Consider the following 27,235-nt stretch of genomic DNA (forward strand, 5'->3'; position numbering starts at 1 on the left):
TTGATTCATATATTGATTGCACAACTCATCAGGGAACGTAGTCAAAATAGTATTTAGATCATAAAACAAAAGAACAACATGATCATTTGGATCCACAGACTCAACTTTACTTTAATTGGATCATACGATTCACCCGACATGATGAAGCAATAAGTTGATAATGTTCAACTAATCCAATTTAACCAACTATAAATGAAATCATACACAAAGAAGTCCACAACCTTACTAAGTTTCAAAGTCCTTTTGGACCAGATATGGCAACACTGTAGATATGAAAAACTAAAAGATAGAATAACTTTGGTCTAGTGATAACACAAACAATACAACACAAGGAGAGAAATATTCAAACAAGATCTCCCCCTATATGCAAAGTACCACAAAACAATCGTGTGTTCAATAGCTTCTTTCTAAAGACTGAACTATGTGATAAGAAAAACTTACAAAGCTCCCTTGTTCACCTTCCAAATGTAAGTAAAAGAATAGAGAAGAAATGAACTCATATAGTGTATTACAATATCACTTTTTAGTACACGAACAACCTTAACCTCTTCATTATGCAGACAATTGCCTCGGAATTATCTAGTCTGATACCAACTTCAAGATTATAACCAACTAAAAATCAGGATAAAAAATAAGACCCAAATATAAAACGTTTCACAAAGTTTACAGATGTTCAAACTTGACTAATAGAACACAAAACAATAATCACAAACATCTATTCTAATCTAGATTAAAAGATTACTATGTGTAAAATTGTCTAACAGCTAGAGCACAATGAATAAAAACCCTAATTAAGCTTTGCATGTGTGGGAGAAATTAGAGAGAGTTGAGAGATGAATAATGAAGCAGTCTCTCATTTGATTCAATTCAGCGAATCCAGTTTTAGTTCCTGATTTCATTCTATTTTGCAAACCAGCTCCCTTCTCAAGAGTCCACCTCCAAGATTCATTCTTTGTTAGCCCATAATTATCCTCACAAGCCCATATTACACATCAAATGTATATCTAAACACATTTAAATCTAATCACGCCAAATAAAAATGGCTACAGGTTCATGAATAGTGATTTTCCAATACCATTAACTTCGCATCATTCATCATTTTATCAATTTTATGTCAAAAAATGTATTTTTCAGTACGCATTCGTATTTAACAAATGTCTTCATTGCCTTATGAACATTTTCTATATCACTTATAAAGTGGATCATTTTATGTAATATTAATCAACACAATCTCTTCATATTGTGACGATTCATAACGACTTTAATGTGAATAGCTACACCACTTTGAAAAAGTTAAGAACGTTCATTTTTTGAACCATAATATGTTCAAGATATTCATGTTAAGATGTGATCTGACGCAACACAAATAAAAAGTTGGATTAGTAGACCCTTGTGAACATCCATTACGTTAAAAAACCATTACAGAACAAAGAAAATAAAAATTGTTATTATCAGAAAGTCTAGACTTTTTGCATATCCTTCGATCTTTCTGAACATGTTAATTAGTCATTCCACATTGTAAAAACACTTGGGTTTGATTCTTGAACGGACGAATCACCAGACCAACCAGCATAGTTCTCAGTTGGCAGATTGTCGTAGTCAACCTTAACCATCGCAAGCTCCTCCGCCGTACTTCCCGACTGTCCAAGGAAATTACCTAAATACCCTCCACCGCTGTAACTCCCACTTGAGCTACCGCCATTGTTGTTAGTATCCATCACAGAAGATGAAGATCCACCAACACCCATGTTCATCAACCCATGAAGCAAAACCGGGTTGTTTTGAAGATAGCTATTGTAATACTGAGGGGTTTGACTGGAAGAATGGTGAGGGCTATGCATGTTATAAGGATGATGGTGATGGGATTGAAGGTAATTTTGGTGAAAATGAGGATCCTGTGTTGTATAATGTGAAATTTCAGAGTTTTGTAAAGTTAACAGAGGTTGTGGAGATTGCGTCTCAAATGGTTGCTGTAAAAGAGGATACGCTTGCAAAACGCCACCAGCAGCGGCGGTTGTTCCAAACGGAAAACCAGAACCAAGAGCAAGCATTTCTTCACGTTTTCTTGACGACTCAATTGCTTGAGCTTCCTTCAAACGCTTAGCTGCACCTCCTCCAATGGGGAGTGTGTTACTCTCTAGAATACTCTTCACGTCATAACGACTCATGTCAAAATTTGTAACAGCACTTAAACCTCGAAACTTAATAGCTGCGATGTCGTATGCTTCAGCAGCTTCTTCTTCAGTGCCTGAATGAAAAGTATATTTAACAGTAAAACATCATTGAGAACTTGATATATTAATGGCAGCGTAAATACAAGATTTGAAAAAGACATGCCTTTTTGTTTTGAAAACAGATGAATTAATTGCAAGAAAACAATGAGCGTGTAATGGGGGACAAAACCCGAAGTTTGAAAATTGTTTTTATATCAAGGTAATAAAAGCTAGTGTTGTTGGTAATCCACATGGTAAGCTAGTGTCTGTGTAGGTGCATGAATATACATAGATCTTTTAAAAAAAAAGATTTCAGAAGATGAATGCAAAAAAGATTTGATTTTAAAACATATGACATACTGAATGTTCCCAAGTATAGATCTTTGTTGCCTGCCACTCTTCCTATTCTTGCTTGCCATCTTCCATGCTGGTGATGCCTGATCATGTATTTAAGAACTTTTTAGAGAGAGAAAGATAGAGAGAGAGAGAGAGAGAGATAAAAAGATCTTTTTAGGGTTTGTAGCTTACCTTGTAACACCTCGATACATTGATGCACCACGAGAAAATCCACTACTCTTCCTGCAATCGGATATGGTGATTAAATATCAATACTAAGAAATCTTTTCGTCATGAAGAGTTAAATAATCATTTGCTAACCTTCGTATGGATGCTACAAATTCTTGTCTTGTCATGTTTTTCATGTCCTCAACTTCTTTTTCGTAGTTAGTAATCTGCAAAATATAATGAGAGATAACTTTCATTATTTGCTCGTGACATGAGGTTGCATTATTGCATGTATTCAAAGATAGAAAAAGGTGGCAAAATAGATACCGGAAAATTTGTGGTGGTAGAAGTTCCCCAATACTTTAGTGCAGCCATATCATAAGCCCTAGCTGCTTTCTCTTCTTTGTCGTATCCACCTAGTCACAAGAAATTGAAGTTTATAAATCCATCACAAGTTATCAATAAAACGTTTTAAATTTTTGAGATCCAAGAACATCTAGTTGATGAAAAGTAGTACACGATATCATAAATAATCAAACTCACCCAGATAAACTGCATCATATGAGAATCGGAGCAGCAACATCGCCGGAAAGACAATGAAAAAAAAAGTTAAGTCATTTTCAAAGATTAGTAATAAGAATAAGTACGAAGAATTTATATATATAAATAGCACCCATCACTTTACAAGTTGCTTCTTTAAAAGGAATACCTTATAAAGATGAATTAAATTTGTTTACCTTGACGTCCTTTTCTTGATTGCCCTTCTCTTCTACAACTATTATCCCATAAATGAGCTTCATATCTTCCTGTCCATCTATGCCTGTATTTAAAGATTTCATATAGCAAAAACGTTGATCAGATTCTTGAAGTTCATAGAAAAGAATCTTGAAGTTCATGCAGAAGAAATTAGATAATAAAACAAAGACGTAACAAAAAAAAAACACCCACCTAGTTACACCACGATAGATCGAAGTTCTCTGACCAAATGTATCCAAAGTTCTTCTAGGGTTAGCTTCAACGACGCTAGTAGTACTATTTGTAGTGTTATCATTACTAGTGTTATCACCAGTGCTAGTTTCACAAGTCGAACGTTTTCCACTGCCCATAGACAATGTCAGGGACTGCAAAGTACTTGCATTTTCTGGTAGTTCGTAACTTGTAGGCGTGGCAGATAAAGTATTTTCAACTTGTGGCAATAAACTGCTGTTTGTGAACATATAATCGGTGTCATTACCCTGGATATCATTATACGCCACAAGATCTGAAGAGTTCTCTGACTTGCTTACACCTAAAAAATCAGCAACTTTAGGGACTTGATCATTTGCGCCTTGTGCCCCAATCAAGTTCCATTCTGTACATAAATGTTCGAAGCGATATTATTACAATCATAAATAAAGAAGCGAAATAGTAAACCGATGAGATTAGTGTACCTTGGTTAGGAAAGGGGGTGTCGATGTTATCATGCACTAGACCAAGAGAAAAATTGTGGGATTGAGTAGTAAGATGAGGTGGTAAAGACGAGTGAGTTGGAGAAAGAGGAAATGAAAGCCAGTTGTTTGAATTCATGCTTTCGTCTTGTGTAGTCTGCAGTTTTTATACACCAAAAAGATATAGAGAAAACTTAGTGTAAGTGACTATTAAGGAATGAAAGATGTCAATGGAAGGTTAAGAATGAATGAAGATGTCAGGGAGTGATAGGAGAGGGTTTATATATCAATATTACCCTTCAGAAAACTTGGAGAGAATTTAAGTATGAAGATCAGTGGGAACGGAGTGAAGAAAGACAGGAATTTTAAGAAAGAAGAGGAGATGAAAAGAAAGAAGTTATTAGAAAGATAGAAGTATTTAATAAATACATCTTTATCTTTCTATTCTCTCTTTCTCTTTCTCTCTCTCTGTCTCTTGATTCTTAGAAGCCCTTTTGCAAAGTATTTTATATGTAGTCTGACTCTCGCATATTGCACATAAATGTTTTTCTATACAATATTTAAAATAAATAATATATATGTATAGTTTGAGATTTAATTATATAATTAGTTCTAATATGGAAGGCCACGAGTGTGTTTATTATAAAAAAAAGATCTAGTACACCCATTTCTGTTGTTACAAATAACAATTAGATCTACTTATATGCACAAATGTAAATTTTTTATAAACATAGATGATAACCAACAAAATAAGATTGAATGTATTTAACATGAATTTTATGATGGATTCTTTAGACATCTTTACTCACAACTCTCACACTCTATTGTGATCCAAGTTGGGATGTATTGGAACTCACTAAAGTCCTCGTACTTGCAAAAAATTGACACCCCAAAGTCCAGCATCCCCACACTATCCAAATCACCTTATTGGACTATACTCATCTCATCTACATGAAGTTACTCAACCCCCCCCCCCCCCCCCCCCCCCCCCTTCTCTCTTCACTTTCTCTGCATATGTATATGATCATGAGTATGAGTATTAGTATGATGTATGTGAGATTTTGAAATTCGTTGTTTAAAATATGGGATGATTTTCATAATTTATTAAATCTATGTATAATTTAAAGAATTGGGTGAAAATATATTAATAGATGGAGGATGTTGATCCCCGTGCAGTGCTGCAGGTGTTCTAAATTTAAGAATATTTATGATCAAGTAACAGAAGTAATTGAGTAAAATTTACGAAATTTAGCTCTAACAAAATATAAAGTACAAATAAAAAAAAACTAAGAAAAGATATTTTCATGAATTAAATTAAAAATAATCAAGAGAGAGGCAGATTGAGAAAACCAAGTAGAAATCTGTTGACCAAGTAATTGGGAAACGCACTCGTCAAAAAAGTAAATTAAGATTCAACAAAAAAATATTAACTTTGTTGGGTTACAGTAATTAGTTGCTACTTAGCCTCTCTATTTTATTTTTTTTTATTTTTTTTTATTATTATTATTTTTTTTAATTTCTGCCTTCTGTCCTCCACTTACTGGTTTGATCAGTCAAAGTAAATTTTTTTTGACAGTTTTCTTTTTTCATATTTTCTATTAGTTTTAAATAATCATATGGAAGAATTAATGTTGGTCAAAATTGCGTAATGTTTGATTTGATATTTTATATATAGTTTAAAAGAAAATTATTTCAATTAATGTTTCAATCTAACTTGGGAGGTTATATGATATAAGAAAATTGTTTCACTATAACAAATCTTCAAATCGTCTTTTAACAAATAGAAAATAAGAAAAATCGTATCAATGCTTTGTTAATATTAACTATTTTGCAAAATGGTTATAACACCAATCTATATATACATATATCTGAAAAATAAATCGGATAAAGATAATCAATATGGACAAACTTATAGTAGATTAGAAGCAAACCGATGCATGGTCAGTTTGGGACAAAGATATTAATTAATGGGGAAAAATATATTTCATATTCTGTTGACTATTTATGTGCGGTACTCTGATTATAAAAAAACGGTAGCTAATATATATATATATATATATATATATATATATATATATATATATATATATATATATATATATATATATATATATATATATATATATATATATATATATATATAAAGAGAGAGAGAGAGAGAGAGAGAGAGAAAGAGAGAGAGAGAGAGAACATTAGAGGATCCGGTAAATGTGATTCAAAAATTGGAGAGCACTCGGAGGAAGTTTCTTTGCGGAGGCGTAGACAACATTATAAAGATTCATTGAGTCATTTGGAGTATCTTAGTTTGCCCTATATGTAATGGCGGATTTGGCATTGGTTGTTTTGAAATGATAAATGTTGCTTTTCTTACTAAATGGTTATGGCGTCTAAAATATGAATCTAATAGTCTTTGTGTAATATCTTGATTTTCAAATATTTTCATTTATGCCCTTGGTATGTAAATTGATTTCAAATTGGTCCGTCGTAGTATTTTAAAGGAAACGTGTTTCATCACGTACGCTGGGTGTATGTGGCCTGGACCAAAACCCTAATATTTAGGGTTTGTACACTATTTAAACACCCTTATAGCCTTAATACCCTCTCTTTCATCTGCCTTCATCCCTCATATCGATCTGTGCAAACTCTGATCCATTTTGAGAGCATTTTTGAGCCATTAATTAGTGTTGTTTTAGTATTCTTAGAAGAAGAAGAAGGAATGGAAAACATCTTAGAAGAGTGAAACACTTTGGATCCAGAAACACATCATCATTTTGCACGACTTGGAGGTCAAAAGTTATGATCTTGATGAAGTTTTGCTTAGATCTTGATTAGCCATGAATTGTATTCATTTCGTTCCCATAAGCTTGATGTATTTGCGTATGGGTTTCTCTAATCAATTTGGGTTGTCCTTTCAGACGTTTTGGAGTGTTTAGAATCACAGAAAATTAATCTTGGTCCTTAATTTTCCACCATGCATGGACTAGGATGTCTTAATGAGTTAAGAAGCTAGGGTTTTTGGTTTTGAGCACTTAATAGCCATGTAAGATCATAAAGTTGGAAACTTTATGATTAAGGACATCATTTGAGGATTAGATCTAGATTTTGGGTGAAAGAGCTTAAGGGATTATGCTCTTAATAGAAGGTGAGTATGCTAGAGTACGTTGCGTATATGTAGTCAACAACCCGATTTTGGTCAAGCATTGAGTACGCTAAGCGTACAAGCTAAGTATGATGGGCGTACTCGGTTGAGTCAACTCTGCTGGCATTTTGACTTTTGATTTGACTGGATTTTGACCTAGGGGTATTTTGGGTCTTTTGAATTATAGTTGAGTTTGGTCATTTACCATTGAATAGGTAACCAATAGAGCTGATATTTAGAGTAGTGTCCTATTCAATTATCTTTCTAGACTAAGAGGCGAGTTTCCTCATAGTAGCCATGGGCCGAAGGCACCAATGCCGATCCATTATTCTGTTATGTAAAATGCTAGCTGTTATGTGATTGTTACATATATGTTTGTATGACCGGGATGGAATAAATTCCATGGTGGGGCCCATTATGGTATAATCGGGTTGAATAGACCCCAGGGCGGGGCCCACTATCATATGATTGGGTAGAAATATACCTTAGCATAATGCCCCAAGGCTGGGCCTATATTTGTTTATTGGATTAGAATATATCACAGGCCTAGGCCCAATTTATATGTTTGGTATGTGGTATTTTTGGGAAACTCACTAAGCTTTGTGTTTACAGTTTATGTTTATGATTTCAGGTACTTCCAATACAAAGGGAAGAGCCCGACGTGATGGCACAACATCCTCCCCTCATGATTTCCGCACTTTTTGGATACTATTACTTTGATTTTTTTTTATACACTTTTATTGACTTGGACCATTTCGGTGATTGTAACTATTGATTTTTAAATGAAAATTTTTCTTGCAATTTTTGGGTTATTACACATTGGACTTCATGTATTACCTCTATGCATCGCTTATCTGGAATTGATGACAGACCATTAGCAAGACATTGGCTTCGATGTATTTGATTATCAATTGTTAAAACCAGTTTAGAGTTGGATGATTAAAGCATTTCCACTTATAACATTTTTGAAAGAAAACTAGGGGCAAGAGATAAAACACATTTTTGAAAGGATGTGTGGTTCTATAATGTGGTGCTCAAAGATGTCTTCCCAAAGCTATATATAATTGAGTCTCAAAAAATTGCAAAATTATTGATAAAGTTAATGCATCCTTCTATAGTAGAACTTGGTGCTGGAAGAGGGGTCTACAAAATGTTGAGGAATTAAGATAGTTAATTTCCATAAATAGTTAGGTGGTTAGTGTATAGCTTCCGGAGGTTTCTGAATCATGCATATGGAAGGTAGACAAAATGGTGATTTCAGTGTGAGATATATATGAGCCTTAATGGATAGCAAGATAAAAAGTGAAGACCGGTTGAGTTTTCATTGGATTTCATGGGTCCCAGTTAAGACCAATTGCTTTATGTGACACATGTTACTAAACATAATTCTAGTTGCCATTAACCTCGCACTAAGAGGGGTAAATTTGTCATCTTCTTTTTGCCTTTCTATTTGAATATAACTGAAGATAAATATCATATTTTTTTCAACTGCTATTTCTCTCGGGATGTCTAGTGTTGTTCTATGATTGGTCGAGTTTCTTATCCTGTCCACCTATGAATTATGGTGGCAAGGTAGATGGTAGGATAGAAGGACCTCGTGGTGTTGCATAATTATTTATGAATATATCTCTTCTGCCATGTTGGTATGTTGGAGCTAAAGTGGTAGATGAGAGATCCATACTCATCAAAATATACATGTTTCTACATTTAAAGAAGCATGTTGGTGCATACCTCCACATTTTTTGTTTGTTTGACATTTTCAACTTTCAAACTTTTTAAACGTTGACTTTATAGTCTCAATGTTATGTTGGTTTTCAAATTTTTTGAACATAATCATAAATGATTACATGTCATAAATTTATAATCATAGATAATTATTCTTGTTTATACATATTTGTCTAATAATAAATGCTTACACACATGCATATATATATATATATATATATATATATATATATATATATATATATATTCATAAAGTGATTAATCATATATGATTATAGTAGTTCGTGGCAGAGGAGAGGAGAGGGTGGTGGTAGAGGTGGCGGTGGTACAGGTTACGTAGGTGGCAGTGGTCGGGTCGGTTGATGGAAAAGGTGATGGTGGTGGTTTTGACGGTGGAAAAAGGAACGAGCAATGATGTATAATCATTTAATATTAGAATGCTCTCGTCATGCCGGTATGCTGAAACGCTAAAGTGACAAATGAAAAATATATGGTTGACGTTAAATTGCAAAATCTCTAATTTCTTTTCCGGAATCTCCTATTATATATATATATATAGAGAGAGAGAGAGAGAGAGAGAGAGAGACACTAGTCGCTTACCTCACCAAGTGACCAGTGCAATTTTTTTTTTCATAAATTAGTTTGTAGAGAAAATTCGTTTTTTTACATAAATAGATGGGTGTTATATGTTGTTAACAGTGTAGAGATCTTTAAAACATGTATGGCCACTAATATATGATAAAAGTAGATGGAAATTAGTACATTATATGGAAACCACGATTGAGAAAAAAATACTACTCATAACTCCAAATCGTAATAACTATTAAAGATTTGCAAAAAAATATATTAATTTATAAAGATAGACGTTTTGTCTATAGGTTTGTAATGATTAGTTAAAATTAATGTATATACTTTTATAACTATTCCATCTGTGTTATGTTTGTGTAGATATTTGATTCCAACATGAATTTGTACATTGATATACGATATTTGAATATAATGTTACTAAAATGAAGAATACGTATGAGGTTTTAAGTAATAAAACAATATTATTTAAAAATAACAAAAATGATATTTATATATTATAAAATTTTCAAAAAGTTCTTATTATACAGCAACAAATGTAATAGTTCCTTGAAGTGAAATATTTTTTTTTGAGAAAATAAAATAACATAGAGACTATAAAAATCGTCATGATTAATTATAAATTCTCAAGCAGTTCTTTTTATTCAAAAAGATACTTATATAATTTCAACTTTTTAAATACTTATTTTTTTAAGATATATGAATTTCTTAAATAATTTACGATTCCCGATTAACCCTGCTAGATTGATTAATCTCTTAACCTCAACTGAATTCCGAACGTTTTTTAGAATTTTGATTAAACCGAATAATGAAATAGAAATAAAAAATTGATCAAACAAAGGTTTTTGCTATATGCAACATAAAGTACATATTGTTCAGTGTATGCAATTTTTTTTTTGAAAAGGGCAATTGAAATATATATAACAAAACCCAAACACAACAAGTTGCTAAGTTTGGAATAAAGAGTACATGAAATGCAATGAAGTTACATAAGGAAAAAAAACAAAAGGAATTAAAAAAGGAGTGATGTTCCAATCCACTCGGCTTTTACAGCCCTTCCCCCGATATTTGCACCAGTCGAAACTTTGAGAAGTGATAATATCCACCAGTCCTGTAGGGGAGATCACCTTATGTTTGAAGATTTTGTCATTTCTTGCAAGCCATATATCCCACAGTGAAGCATAGATTAACATAGTGAATATTTTCCTTTTCTCTAGACAATTCCCCCATGTAGCTGCATAATCTAGAAGATCGCACACTGAGTAAATACTTGAACTTTATGCACAACACCATTTGAATATCCAGCCTAATACTAATTTTGAGAATTCGCATTCCACCAGTAAATGTTTTACAGATTCTTCGTGATTGCCACATAACACACTGGTTGTGGGTTGGACCATAATGCCCCTGCCTGAAAGAGCCACAAAAATCGGGATTTGCTCCAAAACTGCTCGCCAAACCAAACACTTAACCTTGAGGGGAATTATTTTTGACTAACTAATCCGGTACCCAATAAATGATTGATTTAGTTAAGAATCCATGAGTTTTCTCATTGTGCTCACCAAATATGTGCCCTTTTTGACTGGGTTAAAATAGAAACCATATTTCCCAGGAGGGTTAAATTCTAAAGAACCAAATAAAAGGTAGAACTGATGGAGTTTTGCGGTTGTTTCCTGATTCAAATTACTTTTCCATCGCCACTTTAAACCATTGTTGTTGATTCTTTCCATAAGCGTGCATCTTTTAGCCGATCCCATGCAATATAAGAGGGGGAATTGGAGTTGTAAGGATGTGTTTCCGCACCGGACTGATGGGTTATGAGCATTCTAACACCCCTAAGTGTACATGCAACCCTAGAAAACCTTGGATCTATGTTTGTCTAAAATACATGCAAAATATGATTTCCAAGGTTCATAATTCTATCTAGCATACATGCGGAACTTTTAATCTAAAAGATGGCTAGAATTACATACCTTGTAGTTGATTTGATTCCTTGAAAACCTTGAGAGCCTAGCACCCCAAGTGTGATGCCTCAAACGCTTCACACAACACCAAATGCTTTGGAATAACTTTGAGAGAATGTATAACACTTGCAAAGTCGGCTTGCCTTCACTTGTTCTTAGTGTGTAGCTGATTTTGGTGAGTATGATGTCCATTATATAGTGTGTCACATTTAGGGTTACACCATGTAAACCCTAATGTGACATAACTGTTCATTTCCATGACCCATGGCTTTATAACTCCCATGGAGCATCCTAAGGGTTTAACCCAACTTAATAATCCATGGAGCCTTTTAGCCCACTATATAAGTTATGGATGATTTACACAATCAACCCATATATTTAAATAGTTATCTTTTGATCATTTAATTAATTCCAAATTAATTCTTGATCAATACTAATTAAATAATACTATTAATATATTAGAACTTATAATATATTAATAAACCACAAGTGTTATTTCCCTCATTAAGTCTATCCAAATGCATGATGCCATGCAACCCAAATGGACCATACCAGGTCGGGTCAAGTACATACCAAATATAGTTATCGACTTAGACACCTTATCCAACAGTCTCCCACTTGGATAAGTCTAATAACTACAAAGTGTAAAGTGTAATTTCATGGATTAGCACCTTATTCACATTTTCCTAAAGTTACTAAGATTGAGAATTTAATAAAACATTTAGTTACTTTATAATATTCATCATACTTTTAATGAGAATTTATAAGTCCTTGTCCTACCCATTCGGCTAACGACCCTCCACCGATCAAGGAAGCGGTGGGTGAGAGTGGACACCCATTAAGCTGCCATTTTATAGGTAGCAACCTTATACCCCCTTATAGACCGGCTTCGTGAATGAGGCCTACTAACAGCAAAACGACTTTGTTCTTATACATATATAATAATTATTAAACTTATAATATTATAAAGTATAAGAGTGGAATTTTAATTTTTTTTTTAAATTCTAGGGGTTGGAACTTAAAGTTTTAAAAAGACTTTACATGTTCCAAAACTTGAGGGCAAGTTTTGTGACTTTCAAAACTTTTCATCTTTCATAACTTATGAGTTAATGGATTAATAAAATGAGAGAATTTTCATTTTATATAACCTATATGCTTAATAATGGACTTTAAAAGTGTGACTTTTGGTAATCCATAACTTGAGGACAAATTATGGATTCCATTAAAACACATAATGATCAAGAGTTAAACTAACAAGCAAGTTACAAATAATTCCTGTGATCTTCTAAACTCATAAGTTCATGAACATGCATATCAACAATTTCAAGAATCATAAAACTAACCATGTGAAACTTGAAATTTTGATAATTGCTATTGAAAATGGATTAGCATAACCATTACACCATCTAAAACAAGTTTTATAACACCAAGGTAGTTTAGGGTAATGTTTCTAGTCCATTTCCAGCAACAAAGCTCCAAAAACTGCTCACTGGAAGACAAACTCGTCGAGTTCATCAAGGAACTTGTCGAGTTCATGAAATAACACATAAAATCGGTGAGTTTTTGGCCAGAACTCATCGAGTTTTCTTGTCTGGACCGTTTTTGGCTTTTTAAAAACTAGTTTTCATCAAGTATTTAACAAACAAGCCTAGGCTCTGATACCATTGATGGGTTATGAGCATTCTAACACCCCTAAGTGTATATGCAACCCTAGAAAACCTTGGATCTATGTTTGTCTAAAATACATGCAAAATATGAATTCCAAGGTTCATAATCCTATCTAGCATACATGGGGAATTTTTAATCTAAAAGATGGCTAGAATTACATACCTTGTAGTTGATTTGATTCCTTGAAAACCTTGAGAGCCTAGCACCCCAAGTGTGATGTCTCAAACGCTTCACACAACACCAAATGCTTTTGAATAACTTTGAGAGAATGTATAACACTTGCAAAGTCGGCTTGCCTTCACTTGTTCTTAGTATGTAGCCGATTTTGGTGAGTATGATGTCCTTTATATAGTGTGTCACATCTAGAGTTACACCATGTAAACTCTAATCTGACATGACTGTTCATTTCCATGACCCATGGGTTTGTACCTCCCATGGAGCATCTTATGGGTTTAACCCAACTTGATAATCCATGGAGCCTTTTAGCCTACTATATAAGTTATGGATGATTTACACAATTAACCCATATATTTAATTAGTTATCTTTTGATCACTTAATTAATTTCAAATTAATTCTTGATCAGTACTAATTAAATAATACTATTAATATATTAGAACTTATAATATATTAATAAACCACAAGTGTTATTTCTCTCATTAAGTCTATCCAAATGCATGATGCCATGCAACCCAAATGGACCATGCCGGGTTGGGTCAAGTACATACCAAATATAGTTATGGACTTAGACACCTTATCCAACACAGACGTCCTTCCAGAATAGAATTTTACACCTCGAACTTGGCTTTAGAGAGAAAAGATTGTACGCATCAATGTTGATTTTTTGGAGACTTTTTACAACCTTAGAAATATTGCTCCATTCTCCTGTTGCATCTTTCCTTGTAAAGTAACTGATTGGTTGTCTATCAAGGTTGTGATGGTTGTCTATCAAGGTTGTGAATGCTTGATATGACCATCGACCAAAGACTCCCCTGTTTATTATTATAACGTCACCACCACTTTATTAGTAAAGCTAGGTTTTGGGCCTTTAATGTCGCAACTCCAAGACCACCATCTTTTTTCTCAACCACGAATTTATGCCAGTCAACCGAGTGTATTTTATTTGTTTCACTTTGTGCCACCCCATAAGAATCTGTGTCTAAGTTTTTCAAGATAGTCCAATATGCCTTGAGGTGCTTTGAATAAGGACAAGTAGTAAGTAGGGAGGCTTCCGAGTACAGATTTGACGAGCATTAAACGACCAAAAAATGAGAGTGTATTTGCCTTCCATGAAGAAAGCTTTGACTGGAATTTCTTTAGTACGGGTTCCCAATTCTTTTTTAACAGCATGTTGGCACCAACTGGAACACCAAGATATGTAAAAGGGAATTGGCTCCTAAGACATCCAATAGCTCGGGCCATACTCTGGAGTTCCATATCTGAAATACCAATCCCAAATAGGAAGGATTTGTGGAAATTTACCTTGAGACTCGAGGAGATTGGGAAACACTTGTGGATACGTGAAAGGTTCTGGATGCCACTTATGTCCCAACTGCCCACAAAGATGACATCATCCGCGTATAGCAAATGCGAGATGGTTGGGACCTCATGGAGAAGCTTGACGCCTTGGATTACAGGATTGATGCATGTTTCCCTAACAGCCACGTGTAGACCCTCCATAGCAAGGATGAAGAGGAATGGGGATAGTAGGTCGCCTTGCCTCACTCCACATGAAATTGGGAATTCTTCTTTTGGGGTACCGTTTACCAGAATTGATGCAGTAGAACTGGATAGACAACCATGAATCCAGTGCCTTCACTTTCTGCCAAAGGACATTTGCTCCATCACAGAGTCTAGGAACCCCCAGTTTACTGTATCGAAAGCGTTTTTGAAATCTATATGCAATTTGTTTTACGATTATCATTTGTGCGATTCAGTTTAGCCCGTATTTTTTAATTTCAATAATATCAACCAAACTTGAGTTAAATACAATTTGAATTACGATTTAATTGGTACATTTACAATTAAGTAGAAACCAAACATTAACCTTACAAAATAGATAAATACTAATAACTACAATTAAAATTTTATTTTATAAATAAATTTTTAATGCAACCTAATTGTATAGTCATATGTATTATTTATTGGATTTAACAAATATAACATTTTTTTAATTATTTAAAAAACTCTTATAACCTTTTTCATAACACAATCTCTATATAAATTAAATTCTAAAAATCTTCACCTTATATATTAGGCCATATCCAACGAGAGTTTAATGGGGAGTTTAATTTCATTAAACTCAAAATCTTCATTGTGGGAAAATGACTAGATTTAATAGAAAGAAGAGTTCAATCCTCATTGAACTCTATACTCTCTCTCCTCACATACACAAACACACACAAATACACACACACACACACACACATATATATATATATATATATTAAAATTATTTTTTATTTCAAATTTTTAATTTTTAATTTTTAAGTAATGTTAATTTTAATTTTAGTTTTTAATTTTTAATTTCATGCTAATTAATTTTTAAAAAAAATAATAACAAATAAAAAAATGGTAAATGATATGGCAATCCATTAAATTGTATAGAGTTTAATGGGTAAAATTGTATAATGAGTGAAATGTATATGTGTTAATCAATTAAACTCATATGAGTTCAATATATTAGAGATGGCCTTAGTATTTATTAATTCTGATAAATACTTGGTTGTTTGTCCTCATTCATTGTAAATTTTAACCATTCAACCAATCATTAAGTAATTAAAATATTAAAAAAGAAAACAATAGTTATGCAAGACATTGAAATGAGAATAAATTCATAACCTTTATCATAACTACAACTCACAAAATTTCATATTATTGGTTTTATATCCGTTTATAATTTCCTTATGCCTATGAAAAATATATGGAACATCTCTTTTCCATTTATGAACGTCAACTTTGATAAATAATTGGACTCTTAAATTGTCCGGATTATCTAAAACTTGAATTAAGATCTTGTATTTTGTTCAATTTAAACTACAAACAACTCCAACTAATTGTCAATACACGTGAATATGTTCATCAATTCGCAAAAGACAAGTTATCAAGATCTAATGAAAGAGACAATAAATCTAGTGAAATAAGATGGAATTATAAAGAAATCAACAAAAAAGTTAACTCATTTCTTTCATAATATCACAAGATCCTTATTCATTGGAAACTGGGAAATGGTAATCTGATCTTACAAGAATTCTTACAAACAACTACATGACTTAGAACATAACCCTAAAAAAAGAACCAACATTTGATCTTACAAACAACTACATGACTTGCTTTATGAAGAAAGACAATGGCCTAAAAAAGATGAAGACATCAGGATTTCGATATCATTCTCCTACATATCTAAATAAAAAGGCAATACATATTAATAAAAAAACTTAAATAAAATACTTTGATTATATATCTAAATCATTACTCCTAATCATAAATGCATTTAGGGCCACTCCTTGCCTCAAATATGAAAGAAAGCTAAACAAAAACATTTTAATTTTGAAGCAAACCTTAATCTATCAAACACCAACTATAAGACCAGTTTTATAGATCGGGTAAGTGTAGGACAACAAGGAGTCAAAAGGCATGATATTTGGGAAAAATCATGTGTCATGATGTGACAATGGGGTGGTCACGACATGACGATCCTAATCGAGAACATGTGCATTTGATGAGTGCCACGATGTGGCGGTAGTATGGCCACGACATGGCATCTGTTCAGGCCCAAGCCCATGATCTTTTAGGATTTCCTTCGTATTTAAACCCCATTAACTTGAATATAGGGTTCCCTATGAGCCTCCATCACTCTCAAACCCAAGAAAGCACTAACCCTAAATCCTCTTGGTGGTTCTTTGCTCATTTTGGTGTTTTTGGTAGCTTTAAGAAGAAAAAGAAGAAGAGGAAGAGGAAGAGGGAGAAGAAGAAGAAGGAGAAGAAGAAGAAGAAAAAAAAAAGAAAAAGAAATGTCTGGTATGTTGATCCAACAAGGAAGCATCATCATCAACCTCTTATGCATTCTCTAGAATCTTGTAAGCGTTCAAGATCCAAGTTTTTGTTCCAAGATTCTAGATCTAGGTTTCTTGTTCCATCTCTTCAAGATTATGGAGGGGATCATGAAGCTAGTGGATGAGCGGCTTAGCATGTTTCATGAAGAGATTATGGTTGGTCAGATTGGGGCGTAAACTCTCTCTTTTCGGGAGTTCAATGCTTGCAGAGCCATCGAGTTCTTTGAGAAGAAGGACCCTTTTTATAGTAGGTGGTGAATTGATGACATGTAGAATGCTCAGCAAGCTAGTTTTTTCCATGAGAAGTTGAAGGTGGTATTTACATATTTCCTTATGAGGGATGGACCCCACGACTAGTGGAAGGAGGTTGGTTACTCCTTGGGAGCAGAGGTTGTGGTGGCTATGTTGAGGACAAATTTCCTTTTGAGATTCAAGGAAAAGTTTGCACCATACATTGAGGTGTAATAGTTGGCAAAGGAGTTTTTGGTGCTTCATCGGATAACGAAGACCGTGGCGGAGATCAACATGAAGTTCAGGGAGAGGAATTTATTGGTTCCATAGTACACTACAAATGAGGAGATAAAGAAGATGAAGTAGCATTATATGTTGCATGATTCCGAGAGTGGGAGATTAAGGTGAAGCATCAGACGAGGCATGAGTCAGAGCAGGTTTAGAATGGAGTGAGTCGGGCGAAGAGGCCCAAGTCAAAGGATTCACGATAGGAAGGCCATCAGGGTTGGGGCCATTGTGCTAAGTGTGGGAGGACTCTCAAGGGGAGTTTTTGTGAGAAAGGAAGGGGTTGCCTTAGTTGCGGTTAAACCAATCAGGTTAGTTGGGATTTTCCTTAGGGTTCGAGTCCTATTTGTTTTCACTGAAATTAGGTGGGCCACAAGAAGGTTGATTGTCCAAGATTGATGAGTGGAGCGGTGAGTGAACTTGCTCCAGTTACTCTAAGGGTTACTAATGGCCACAAGGGTAGGGAGGAGACTCTAATGGTGATGAGCCAAGCATTTTAGTTGCAGGTCGGGGAGACTTGAGTTCTATTAGATGTTGTTACAGATATGTATTGTATTCGCTTCCTTCATGATCTTATATTTATGCTTATGATTATGTGATTGTGTGTGTAAGATGTTATGTTTGGTATGGTTAAGTCTCCACCTAAGGATCGTAGTTTTTTATGATTGTCTAGTTCTTATATTTCAAAGAGTTGTCATATGCCATTTTGCATACTGAGAGTCATGCCAAAAGGGTATTTGGATGAGACGGTTTTAGGCTTCGATGTGGTAGACATCGTCCAACGATAGAGTAAGCCTTAGGCGGAGGAAGAATGAGTGTTCTTCTTGAAGGATCATCATCCATATTGATTTTGATGGTTTCAGCACAATGGGTCTAAGGAAGTTACAACAAAAGTTCACTAAGTTTTGGAGATCAAGATAATTGATATTTTTCATGGTTGAGAGGATTTAGGGATTGGTCGGAACACGGGTGTAGGGGTGAGTTGGTGTTAGATTGATGCTTTCATGGTTGTGCGTGTGGTCCTCGTGTCAGAAGCTTCTAGGAAAGGATATCGTTTTATCCGTTTGTTCCTTTTTTGGTACACTAAAATAGAGTTAATAGGTGTATGTGTGTTTCTCCGGTTGGAGGACAGTTAATGGGATTGATTAGGTCTTTGATGTGGTTGTTATCGTTAGTAGTGTAAGAGCTATTGTTGATCTATTAACTTTAGGTTGTGGTTGATTCATGTTCTCTTGGGTTTTTCCCTATAGGAAGTGAGTTATTGGATTGGTTATCTATTTGTTCTGATGGCGGGTTTATTCATTTTTTGTAATCAATTGAGTTTGTTTAAGGATTTCAAATTGTATCAGGGGAAGGTGCTTTGGATGTGACAATATTTCATCAAGATCAGCGAAGTGCTTGACCTAGTTTTGGGGTGGGTGTACCCTAGATTGTTTGGTCTTGGAATCTTAGTTCTTGTAAGATTTGGATGATAGTGGTAGAGTAGTGAGGTTGGGAGATGGTTCGGAAATCCAATGGTTATGAGGGAAACGAATATGTCCTTAAAAATCATCTTGTCGAATTTAATCATTCCACCGCTACTCCTGAGGAAATTATCTGATACAACAAACACTCTGATGACGGCACAAAGGTTGCTTGCATCATGATGGCCATTATGGCACTTGAACCGGTCAAGTTCTATGATGAATATTGGACATATGAGATGGCTCTCGACCTCGATGGAAAGTTCCACAAGAAGACGAGACTAGAGCCTTTCAAAGTGGTGAAAGCTCTCATGACATGCAAGCTCAACGAAAGAGAATCTGTCACACCCCCAAACCAAGGATGGCGGAAACGTCGGGGGGTGGAGGACTTCATGTACAATATCACAACAACGTGTATAATAGTGCTCAAAGTAGATACGACCATCATAAATATAATTGAAAAAGTTACACCAAAGTATATGTTTACATGTTCCAAAATCAATTACATTATGATGACAAAAATAATATTGTTGACGGTTTAACGTCCCATCCTCAAAGCGCTGAAGTTTTCCTGTTTCACTGATTTCCTAAGAATACAAGTAGTTTTGAAAAAGTGTCAACAATTAAGTTGGTGAGTTCATAAGAGTTTTGTTTGAAGTAGAAACCATATTCCATGTAAAATCGATAGAGTTTGATTTCCAGAAAATCCAATATTTTCTTAGTTAAGTATGAACAGAATATTTCTATATGATGCGTTAATGAACCCTAGAATGACCCGTAGATTTACCCTATAATCGTCCATCGTATATAAGTTATATAAGATTTAAGTTAGATAAAACGTTGAATATAGTGGGTCTGCCCTAGGTCCACAACCCAATGAGGAACAGGAGATGAGGCGGGCACCACCAATTCTAAGCCAATCAAGACTAATTTCTTATATGACTCAAGCATATACGCTCAACGATTATAGTTGAAGTCTAACAATTCTAGATGAAATATAGTTTTAATATCATAACAAATATTTTATGTGAACCTGGTACTTTGGAATGTACCCCATTTGTAGTTAAAAACCCGGTACTTTGTATCTGTACCCCTTTTTGTATAAAACCCGGTACTTTGGAATGTACCCCATTTATATGAAAACCTGGTACTTTGTATCTGTACCTCTTTTTGTATAAAACCCGGTACTTTGTATATGTACCCCTTTTTGCATAAAACCCTGTACTTTGTATCTGTACCCCCTTTTGTAATTAAAAATCTGGTACTTTGTATTTGTACCCATTTTTGTATAAAAACCCGGTACTTTGGAATGTACCCCATTTATGTGAAAACCCAGTACTTTGGAATGTACCCTATTCGTGTGAAAACCTTTTGTAATGTAAATGATCATAAACTATACCTATTATAGTTTATCAAAATGTTTGAAATGTATATGCAACCTAACTATACTTATTATAGTTTAGTATGTTTATTTGTGGTGTATAAGAACCCTTTCTATGTAAGTCAAATGTATAGTACAATATAGCTATGTTTATCTTGCTTTGTTCTGTACTAACGGTTATGATGGAGGATTCTTATAAATTCAGTAAGTAATTTTCCTATTATATAAATATATCATTACAAGAAATATATGTAGTATATGAAGTCATCAAAGATTTAACATTTTGCTCAACATGTTACAAAGTGTTTTGAAAGTTAGAAGCTGTTAACTAACTCTTAACCTTTCTGCACTATTTTAGAACAATCATAGAAAAATCATACGAAATCAAAAACTAGATCCGTAAATTCTGAGAGTTCCTAAATTGTGTCTAGTTTACTCATAATTTTTATCATGATTTTTGGAAGCTTTTAACTTGTATTAAAATGCTCATATTCACAGACTGGTCCGGATTTGTGTTTGAAAAGACAGGCTGTTTTGTAAAAATCACCATAAATTGTAGAAAAATCGTGTGGAGATGTGCAAGTAGTAATTTTAAAGCTAAGAAGTGGAACTACTTGCACCTAAAACAGTTTTGAAAACTAAAATATTTAAGTTGTCCAAAACAATCTGTGAAATGAGTTGAACTTTTCTGATGAAGGCTGTTAGAAAAGTTTAGTTATGTTCTTGGTGTTTTAACTTGTATTCCCCCCCCCCCCCTAAAACTTAAGAAAACATAAAAATGTAGGGGTATGAACTCACCTTAAGTGATTTCAGTAGATGATTGTTGAAGAATGGAAGTGTTTAACTAAAGAACACTTGGAGATGCCTTGAAGATTTTCGAGAATCTAGCATCATAGTTATGGAGTTTGTGTAAGCAATCAATGATTTGAGTAGAATGAAGTGCAATAATCACAAGGAGGATGAATTATACTTACCAAGAGTGGAAGAACACTTGATGATCAGCCTTGGGATCTCGAATTAAAGAGAAAAGTTTGAGGGAAAAATTGGAGTTGGATCTTTGGTGAAATGAGTGTAATTGAAAGAAAAATGAGGAGAGAGGTTGAGTGACCAGCCCTAAAAACGTGGGGATGGCTTGTGAGAGGGGTAAAAGTACAAGGAAGTGACAAGGTATGGTGGGGAGGAGTGTGGGTTAGGCATGGAGTGGGTATGGGGTTGCTTGTGTCATAAAATAAGGTAAAGTCAACACTCTACCTTTGTACTTCAACTACTCTCTTTTGGATAAGGTTTTATCCTTAAAACGTGATTATTCATTACTTAAGGGGTCTTATATGTTAAAATAAAGTTTTGGGTGAAAATCCCGTGTTAAAACAATTAAAAACAGGCCTACAACGCAACATTAGTCGAAAACCGGGAGAAAAGAGGCTTCCCAGCGAGACCTCTCGGTCCTGGCCGAGGTTCGGTCCTCCTGAGGCTGGGTTCGGTCCCTAATGCTGCTAGGCGCGAAGAGAAGGGGGCGAGGAAGCGAGAGGCGAGGGCTCGGTGTTCTCAGAAGCGAAGGCTCGGTCTTCAGAAGAGAAAGTGATCAGACCCGAAATGTGCCGAAGGTTCGGGTTCGGGTGTGTAGGCGAGGTTCGGGCCCGAGAGGACCTTTCGGGTTCGGTTCAGCAGCGTTCGGCTCAGAAGGGTTCGGTTCCTAAGAGGACTTTCGGGTCCTAAGAGGGGTTTGGGGTCCTAAGAGGGGTTTCGGCTCCTTAAGTCCGTTTTTCGCGTAGACTTCCGTTTTTGGGCTGTTTTCGCCAAATTCGAGGGTCGGGATGCCCCGAGTGATTATAGAAAGTTGAGAGAGATTTTGAGAGGGATTTGAGAGAGATTCCACATACTTAGAGAGATTTGGGAGAGATTTGAAATTCTTGGAGAGATTTCTCATACAAAGAGATATTTGGGAGAGATTTTACATACTTAGAGAGATTTAGGAGAGATTTGACATTCTTGGAGAGATTTCTCATACAAAGAGATATTTAGGAGAGATTTCACATACTTAGAGAGATTTGGGAGAGATTTGGCATTCTTGAAGATATTTCTCATACAAAGAGATATTTGGGAGAGATTTCACATACTTAGAGAGATTTGGGAGAGATTTGACAATAAAAAGAGATAGAGTGAAAACGACTGAGAGAGGTTTCATTTGTGACATTTTTGAGTGTCCGACTTTGCAATGCAAGGTCCGTAAACCCTGTTAAGCCTTGTTTAAAGATCTTACACACTCCCGATGAGTATGCAACATTGTTTTATCGGTTTGGCTCGTCACTTACCACAGTTTTAGGTTAAGGAGATCTAGATGTACGTACTTTTCAATTTATGATCTCTCATTAGAATAGCGAGTTGTTTAGTAATCACATAACGTAAGCCCTAGTACACAAGGGTTAGTTGAGTTGACCGGTTTGACTTGTTGACTTTATTTGACTTTGAATTGACCAGAATTTGACGATTGTCACAAAATCTATTTTACAAACACTCAATGTGTCGCTTGATGATGAGTTGGCCATTGACATGGTCCTTAACTCTTTACCTTGTTATGATCCTTGTTATGGACCAACTTGATCTTTAAGCTCTTAATCCATTAAGTCTTGCAGCCAAAACTTCCAAAAGTCCTTCTCTATCCTATAACACCATAAAAATCATAGCCTCTGTACATGCATGTCCAAAGCATGTCCCAAAGAAAAGCTAGGGAAAAACAAGGAAGAAATGGGGTTAGGAGCTCATACAAGACTCCCAAACTAACGATGTTTCAGATCCAACACTTATCTTATCAAAGGGACATTGGAGATCCATAAACTTGGCAACTTTATGGATCCCCAACACAATTTCAAGCCAAGACATGAAAGATAGTGCATAGAAACCTAGATCTAAGCTTATAGACTCATAAAGCACTGAACTTCGAAACCAACAAGGGTCCTGAAAGTGTGAAAATAGATGACGCTGAAGCTTAAATATTGAGTTGATGCACCAATCTCTATCTCTCCTTCTTCTTGGCTAGAAAACACCCAAATGGAGTTTAAAATCAACTATGGAGGATTAGGGTTTCTAGGGGAAGTGTTAGGAGGTAACGAAGTCTAGGGTGGGCTAATTGTAGCCCTTACTTCCTTTAAATACGGGAAAAATCCCTGAAATTAGGGTTTGGCTCGTAGCATATTTCATGTCGTGACAAATAAGTGGTCACATCATGACTCCTAAATTCATGCATGTTTTCAAGAGTCCGCGTCACACTGTGACATGCAAGTTCTCACATCGTGACCTAGTTTTAACCCCAAAATTAGTTTAATAAATTAACAAAATGATTACCTAAACTGAGTGTTACTATTCTCCCCCAATTGAAACAGATTTCATCCTCAAAATCCTTAATTGTAAATAGATTCGGATAATGATCACGAATATTTGACTCAGGCTCCCACATCCACTCGGAACCCTTCCTATGTTGCCACCGGACCTTGACCAAAGGTACCACCTTTTTGCATAAGGAACCACCACTGAATCGGTAACCACACACTTATGAACCTGAGAGACATGGAAGGTGCTGTGTAACTGACTAAGCTTATCAGCAGATCTAATTGGTAGGCCACCTTTCCTACCAAAAGCACTACTCGAAATGGTTCAGTAAATCATGGAACCAACTTGCCTCTCTTCCTGAAACCTATAACACCCTTCCAGGGTGATACCTTCAGTAAAACCATACCTCTAACCTGGAACTCCAACTCGGATTGTCGCCTGTCCTCATAACTATTCTATTGGCTCTAGGTCGTCTGTAAGTTATGCCTGATCTACTCAATGAGCTTCATCGTCTAGAGGAACACATTTGTGTTTCCTATAACCCTGTGTCCCACCTCTCCCCATCAAACTGGTGTATGACACTTCCTTCCATAGAGAATTTTGTACGGTGGTGCACCAATACTGGTGTGATAGCTGTTGTTGTAAGAAAACTAAGAAATGGAAGGAAGGAATCCCAACTCCCACTGAAATTAACAACACAAGGACTCATTATATCCTCGAGAGTTTTAATCTTCCGCTCACTCTGACCATCAGTTTGAGGGTGATAATCCGTTTTGAAATGTAGTCTCGTACCCAACTCCACACAAACTCTCTGCCAAAACTGAGAAGTAAACCGTATATCATGATTCGATACGATGGAAACTAGCACACCATAACGAGCAACAATATCGCGCACATACATATCGGCCAATGTTTAGGGCGAAGAACTCTCCTGTATAGCGAGAAAATGAGCACTCTTGATCAGATGATCAACAATGAACCAAAAATCGTCAGATCTCTTGGTCGTCCTTGACAACTTGGTGATCAAATCCATCGTGATCTATTACCATTTCCACATGGGAACCTCTAAGGGCTATAATTTTTCGTGCGGCGCCTGGTTTCATCCTTGACCATCCGACAGGTCAAGCTTCTTTCCACATACTATGCTATCTTACTCTTCATTCACGATCACTAGTAGATAAGTTGCAAGTCTTGATACATCTTAGTGGCTCCAGGGTGGATCAAGAACCAATATTTGTGTGCCTCCTCCATCACTTTCTGTCGAACCCCACTAGAAAAACGGAACCCAAACTCGATGACACCGGGTAAAAATCCCGTGACTATATGGGTTAAACCTGTGAATCTGATGTTTGAACCTCTCCACCTTCCAATTTTTCCTCTTGACTCCTTCGGCCTGAGCCTCCACAATCAAATCGAGAAGTGGGGAGTCGATGGTCATCCTCAAACAGTGATCTCGAACAGGAGCACTAGCCGCCTTGCAACTCAAGGAGTCGACGACCATATTGTCCTTTCCGGGATAATAGAGAATATTGCAGTTATAATCCTTGACCACGTCAAGCCACCTGTATTGTGTCATGTTCAGATTCGACTGATCCATAATATATATCAAACTCTTATGATCTGTGTGTATGGTAGATTGGACCCTATAATGTTAATGTCACCAAATCTTGAGGGCAAACACCATTGCACCTAACTCCAAATCACGTGTCATGTATATAACCTCATGAGGCTTCAACTGCCTGGATGCATATGCTATGACCTTGCGCTGCTGCATGAGTATTGTCCCTAAGCCCATGATCGATGCATCACAAAATACTACAAAATCCTCAATACCCTCAGGGAGGATCAATATCAGGGCTTCACATAACTTCCTCCTCAGAGTCTTGATTGCATTCTGCTGCTCAGACCCCCAATGGTATTCCACACTCTTCTTAGTTAGACGATTCAGAGGAATAAAAATCTTGGAGAAATCCTAGATGAATCTCTGATATTAACCAAGCAACCCCAAAAAACATCAAATCTTAGATGGGGACTTCGGAACATACTACTACATCACTGCCTTAATATTGGCTGGGGTGACCATAATCTCATTCTTATGGAAGAGGTGTCATAGAAACTGGACCTCTCATAACCAAAACTCACACTTGGATAACCTGGCTTAAAGCCTCTCTCGCCTCAGTACTCCAAGTAGCTCTTTGAGATGCTCCTCATGTTGCTCCCTGTTCTTGGAGTAGACTAGGATATCATCAATGAATACAATAATTGATCGGTCAAGCATCAGCCTACACATGCGATTCATCAAATCCATGAGCACTGCAGGTGCTTTGGTGAGCCTAAAAAGCATTGCCACGAACTCGTAATGACTATAACGAGTTCGGAATGATGTCTTATACATATCCTCCTCTCTGAATCTCATCAGATGGTAACGTAACCTCATATAAATCTTTGAGAACCAAGATGTTCCCTACATTTGACCAAAAAGAACATCAATCCTAGAAAATGGGTAAAGATTCTTCACTGTCAATTTCTTCAATTCCCGATAATCTATGCACATATAGTGAGACCCATCTTTCTTCTTCATAAATAGATTCGGTGCTCCCTAAGGTGAGCTACTTGGTCAGATAAACTACTTTCCCAACAGCTCTTGTAGCTAATAGGAAAACTCCTACATCTCTGGTGGTGCAAGACGATATGGAGCCTTAGCAATCGGTGTCGCATCGGGAATCAGATCGATCATGAGTTCCACCTGCCTCATAGGAGGCACACCGGGTAAATCCTTCGGATATACGTTTGGAAACTCTTTGACTACTAGCACATCTAAAACCTAAAACTCTCCTCTTATCCTGATTATCAACCGCATAAGAAAAGTGACCCAAACACCCATCATAAAGACACTGTCGAGCCCTAACAGATGAAAAAAAGGTCGAACCAATCCTGGTAACCTCACCATAAATAGTTAGTTCTCCCCGACTTGGGGTTTGAACTACCACCAACTGTCTCTCACAGTTGATCAAGGCTCCAAATCTGATCAACCAATCCATCCCTACAATGACACACACATCCACCATAGGGATAGGAACCAAGTCAATCGGGTAAGACACCCCGAATATCTCTAAAGTACATTCCTGAAAAAAGCTCAAAGCAGAAACCTTGTGTTCGTTGGCCGAAGGAAACCCGCAACGGACACTCCATCTCTCCAAGAGCCATATCGACTCCCTTACTGAAGGACCGAGAGACAAAGGATCGACTCGCACCCGAGTGAAAAAGTGT

The 27,235-nt window shown here is 35.8% G+C and overlaps 2 protein-coding genes across 2 annotated transcripts; both read right to left on the reverse strand.

The window, feature by feature from the left end:
• Positions 1-1,379: 1,379 nt before the first annotated feature.
• Positions 1,380-4,611, reverse strand: LOC111877456 (AP2-like ethylene-responsive transcription factor PLT2). The gene is made up of 9 exons (XM_023873974.3): positions 4,148-4,611; positions 3,666-4,068; positions 3,455-3,537; positions 3,261-3,269; positions 3,045-3,133; positions 2,871-2,944; positions 2,742-2,792; positions 2,574-2,650; positions 1,380-2,248 (listed from the first exon to the last, which is right to left on the reverse strand). The coding sequence occupies exons 1-9, from the start codon at positions 4,281-4,283 to the stop codon at positions 1,503-1,505; spliced, it is 1,668 nt and encodes a 555-aa protein (XP_023729742.1). The 5' UTR covers positions 4,284-4,611; the 3' UTR covers positions 1,380-1,502.
• A 9,740-nt stretch (positions 4,612-14,351) lies between these two features.
• LOC111877462 (uncharacterized) lies at positions 14,352-14,903 on the reverse strand. The gene has a single exon (XM_023873979.1). It carries the CDS (start codon positions 14,901-14,903, stop codon positions 14,352-14,354), a length of 552 nt encoding a protein of 183 aa, XP_023729747.1.
• Positions 14,904-27,235: the final 12,332 nt, after the last annotated feature.

The sequence above is a fragment of the Lactuca sativa genome, chromosome 6, assembly GCF_002870075.4.
Source record: "Lactuca sativa cultivar Salinas chromosome 6, Lsat_Salinas_v11, whole genome shotgun sequence".
Taxonomy (NCBI): Eukaryota; Viridiplantae; Streptophyta; class Magnoliopsida; order Asterales; family Asteraceae; genus Lactuca; species Lactuca sativa.